Source organism: Nesoenas mayeri (assembly GCF_963082525.1).
Source record: "Nesoenas mayeri genome assembly, chromosome: 17".
Classification (NCBI taxonomy): domain Eukaryota; kingdom Metazoa; phylum Chordata; class Aves; order Columbiformes; family Columbidae; genus Nesoenas; species Nesoenas mayeri.
The window spans coordinates 3,817,454-3,821,829 of NC_137565.1; the positions used below are offsets into that span (position 1 = coordinate 3,817,454).

At 45.3% G+C, this 4,376-nt stretch overlaps 1 protein-coding gene across 3 annotated transcripts; it reads right to left on the minus strand.

Moving 5' to 3' along the window:
- Positions 1–19: 19 nt before the first annotated feature.
- Positions 20–4,153, minus strand: MTRFR (mitochondrial translation release factor in rescue). Of its 3 annotated transcripts, none has more exons than XR_013922986.1 (4): positions 4,066–4,153; positions 2,014–2,324; positions 478–1,317; positions 20–167 (listed from the first exon to the last, which is right to left on the minus strand). XR_013922986.1 is itself a non-coding variant. In XM_080355458.1 (3 exons), exons 2-3 carry the CDS (start codon positions 2,287–2,289, stop codon positions 1,105–1,107), a joined length of 489 nt encoding a protein of 162 aa, XP_080211584.1. In that variant the 5' UTR covers positions 2,290–2,324; positions 4,066–4,153; the 3' UTR covers positions 20–1,104. The 3 variants fall into 3 exon arrangements, 1 of the variants encoding a protein (XP_080211584.1); XR_013922987.1 differs by having other exon boundaries at positions 445–1,317; XM_080355458.1 differs by having other exon boundaries at positions 20–1,317.
- Positions 4,154–4,376: the final 223 nt, after the last annotated feature.

Consider the following 4,376-nt stretch of genomic DNA (forward strand, 5'->3'; position numbering starts at 1 on the left):
AAGTGTTTCAGTGGTGATGGGCAGAACGTGGTGGCAGCTGGTGAGGGCGCCCTCCAAACACTGAAGTTCCGGTTAAGCAATTAGAGTTGTTAATGAGATTAAAACAGAGAAGTTCACGAGTGGCTCCAAAGGAAATGCAGCTGGATGTATTTGTATGAAATGGGAACCTGTCAAAATCAGGGCAGATACCAAAATGTCCAAGTTTAAGTGCAGCATAGGATAAACAGAATAAATGACTGTAATTCACTATTGTACAATCAAATGTAAATCCTAAGAAAAATGTGATATCTAGGATATCTAATACATATGGAGCTATAGATACTTGAAGAAAATACAGTGCTAAGAAGCAAAGCTAATTACTTCACAGCGTGCATGAACTGGATTCCATTGCCTTGGGAAGCAGCTTCCAACACAGGTTATCTAACTGTGATGACCCAGTTTTACCTTTGAACTGGAAGAAGAACATGACTGACCGACCTCCGCTTGCAGGAGCGCCTTCTCCCCGATGCCCATCACCTCTCCAGATAAGATTTGTAAAGCTTCTGTTTAAACTTCATGCAGAATGGAGCAGGACAGAGCGTTTGTTCCGCTAGCAGATCTGAAGGCGGCAACCAGTGACTGGTGTCTCTTCCATCAGCATGTCTGTTTACACCACCAGAACCAGCAGGTTTAAACCTGGTCACTGTGCATAAAGGATTTATGGCAGTAGAGGCATTGCCTGAGTAGGGATGCGAAGTTAGAACCTTTTAGGGCTGTTCTGTACATACTGGAACTCCTATAAAATATCGTAAGGTATCACCTGGGGAGAAGGAGATCTATTGAATTTTCTCTGTTCACAATGGTGGAAAGTCTTTAGTTCCTTTTTAACCAGATTGGTTTATCATCTTCTGAACGTGGCAGAAAAACTGATTGCTACATGTGATTAATGAGATGGTGGCGGGCAGAAGTAGGAATACTGGTCCGCTTGTATCGCTTTGGTTTTACAGTAATAGCAGGTCACTACTCAGCATTTCAGTTGTGCTTGTGAAGCCCCACATCACCCGTCAGTTTGAAAACTCTAAATGTTTCCCTTAACCTGCTGGGGCAAGTCTGTATTTCACACATTTATTTCTTATCCAGTTGTTGCATCTCTTTGAACTGCTTTTTCCTTTCTAGGTTTTCCTTTGCTTTCCTTTTTTTCTCTTGCTTCTTCTTCTCTAATGCTTTCTTCTCTTTAAAAACATCACTATCTTCACCTTTGTAGAAAAGGTCAACTTTTTCCTGCAGGATTTCTCTGGCTATCTTTCTGTTCTGCTCCACTGATCTCGTTTGATGACACTGAAGAAATACAATAGGACATTTTTACTGGATCTTTAACCTGTTTATTCTCCGGCTTTTCCTTTCAGTCTGCATATTCCTGCCATTGCAGTTAAGAATCTCCCCTGCCCCCCCAGCCAAGAGCATCCTCCCACCAAGAACTGCTGGGACTTTTCTAGCCAGGTGATATATTTTGGAGAGGCTGCCTAGTAATTATTTGCTACTGTAACTTGTCAGACTTCTGCAGTAATCTTTAATTCTGTCAGTGAGCAAGATTGCTTCCATATTACCTTGGAAAGATTCTTCTGAGTTTAACTTAAGTGTGTCTTCCCCTTGTGATAAGGAAGCAAAGATTAATTTCAAAGTATTAATCCACATGAAGTAGGTAAGAATAATGCTTAAAGAGAATGTACAGTGAGTATGATCAGCTTGTTAAGGAAGATATTCTGACTAACTCACAAGAGGGGTGGGAACGTGACAGTGAAGATACATCTTAGTGCAAACTACAAACCAGTTCTGTTTGTCAGAGCCAGGAAGATCAGCAATGACCCCAAGTTTATCTACTGATGGCCAAAACTGCTTCTTGCTGAGACCCTTAACAGTACTTAAAAACTTTTCCTCCATTACATTTGCACTGTGAATATGCTTTCCTAGGCAAGGAGACTTGGAAGACATGATGCAATTCGTGACTGATGTAATGAAATAAAAGATAATTACCTTCACTACAATCCCAGATGGAATATGCTTCAAGACAACACAGTTGTTTGTCTTATTTGTGGCCTGACCTCCTGGGCCATCACCTCTTACAAACTGTTCTTTTAACTCTGCCTCAGTCAGCCCAAGGAGATTGGAAGATGAATTCTTCCCTGCTGCCTGACGCGAGGGCACTCCGGGCAGAGAAAACTGCTGCGTCCTCCAAATCCACCGTCTCCATGCTGGTGTTTGTACTTCTCTCAGGAAGAACGTGAAATGAAAGAAACTTGGAACATTCATACAGAAGCGAGGACAGAGTTTCTCTGGAATGAAACCTGGAACAGAAGCGGGGAACGGAGTTTACTGTGAGAATCCTTTTTTTAGGATGATCTGGTTTAGCTGCGCATCTTGAGCGATATTTTGATAGTCAGATTTATTTTCAAGGATATTTGAACTGGTTTCATAGGCACTTGCCTAGAAATATTTACCACTTCAAATGGAACTTCAGTTCTCATTGCAATTAGGTTTCTTAAAATAGTAAAAGTTATTATTTTGTTGTTGAAAGGGATCCAGAAAACAGTAAATAAATTAGAACTCCTACCAATGCTTGGAAAATACTAAAGATATCTTAAAAAAGAGGAAAGAGAGCATATTTGTATCTTGCAGTGTGACCGGGGAGCCTCAGTGGATGCTCCACTTGTGCCCAGGTTGTGTCTTAGTGGCAGCAGTTCCTGCAATTCACATGTGGCCACAAGCTTGAACTACATGGAAGGGAGAGACGTGAGGCTGCAGGAATTCTCTGAGGTTGCCTTAACAGGGCTCTAAACTATCGAATAAAATCTGCTGGAAGAAGCAGTAAATTTGTATAACGTAACTGGCCTAATAACATCTTGGCTTCCTGTGTTCGCTGGCTCAGAGTCATGGAAACTGCATAGAGGAGGTGGAAACAATCCAAAAAGAAGATCTGGGTTTTCAACGGCTTCGCATTCTGATTTTTCCCAAGTCAAGTTACTAACAGGCAGAAAAGATTGCATGGAAACATGCGTTATCCTCATGGGTAACAAGGAACGTCAGGTTCTGCTGCTGTCAAATGCCATTCTCCAACAAGGCATTGGGTAAGCAATTAAAACAATATATGCTGTTATGCTTAAAATGTTTTATTTGATTCAGAAGAAAATACTTCAGCATGTGAAGAAGTGGCAATTAGCAATAAATATCCATAGAAGTTAAACATAATTGTTGAAATAATTTTCATAAAGCTTTTATTGGCAAGTGAAGATGTCCACTTGGTGGCACTAGTAGATGGTAACTATTTTTCTGCAAAAAACATGCAGAAAAAATGAGCAGAACTACTAGAGAGTTCAGAAATGAGCCTTTTTACTTAACAGCCGGTTTAATGTGGGCACTACCTGTTCCAAGGGGCATTTTTTGAAACCAAAACTGACAGCTCTGGTGAAAAATAACGTTTGCTGTATTTCTATTACTTGATGCTGTAAAACGAGCAGAGGTACTGGAGAGTTTTCTCAAGATTCAAGAAACGCTCCGTTACAATGCAAAAAAGATCTTAAGATAATGGTTTAATTTAAAAAAGAAAAAAAAGCGGTTTGGTTATGGGATTTTTAAGCATAGCCCGCAGAAGAGCTGTGTCAATCAGAACATCCATCTCCCGGTTTTTAAGCAGTTACAGAACGGACCGGCCCTGTCACTGGGAAGGACACGGGCAGCTGGACACGCCGGGGGCGGCAGAGTGGCGGCACTGCGCCGCACGCTCGGGATAATCAATTAAACTGTGTTTTAAAGCAACTTTTGCCGAAACCTTTGCCCAAGCAACTGCATCTGTTGGCCCGCGCATCCAGGATTCCAGCAGAGCCGCCGAGCGCCCGGAGGGACGCGCTGCCGTACGCCGGCACCGAGGCCCCGGTCAGCGGCTTCGCGGTCACCGCGCCGCGACACCGGCCCTCCCAGGCCTGTGGCCTTCCCTCCGGGCTCAGAGACCCGGGTCGCTCCGCAGCCCGGCCCCGGGAGGAGCTGGGGCCGCCCCCCGATGCCGCTCCCGGCCCCGCCGCCGCCTCTTACCTCAGGCGACTCGGGGCGCGCGCCACCGCCCCCTCCTGCCCCGCACTGCGCAGGCGCGTACAGCTGCGCACTCCCGCACCGACCCCCGCGGTCCCGCGCACTGGCGGGCGCCTCTGCGCATGCGCACCAAAGCAGGAGGGCGTTACCCCCAAGCTGATTGGCACTTGGAAAGCCAATCGCTTGTGCAAGGGGCGGGCTTACGCGCGCCTCGCACCCAGTACCAATCAGGATCTGGGAAGCCGTGCGGCGCGTAGCCACACAAGCCTATCCCCTCGCGGCGGCGCGCGTACTTTTTCACGTAGCGAATCAGA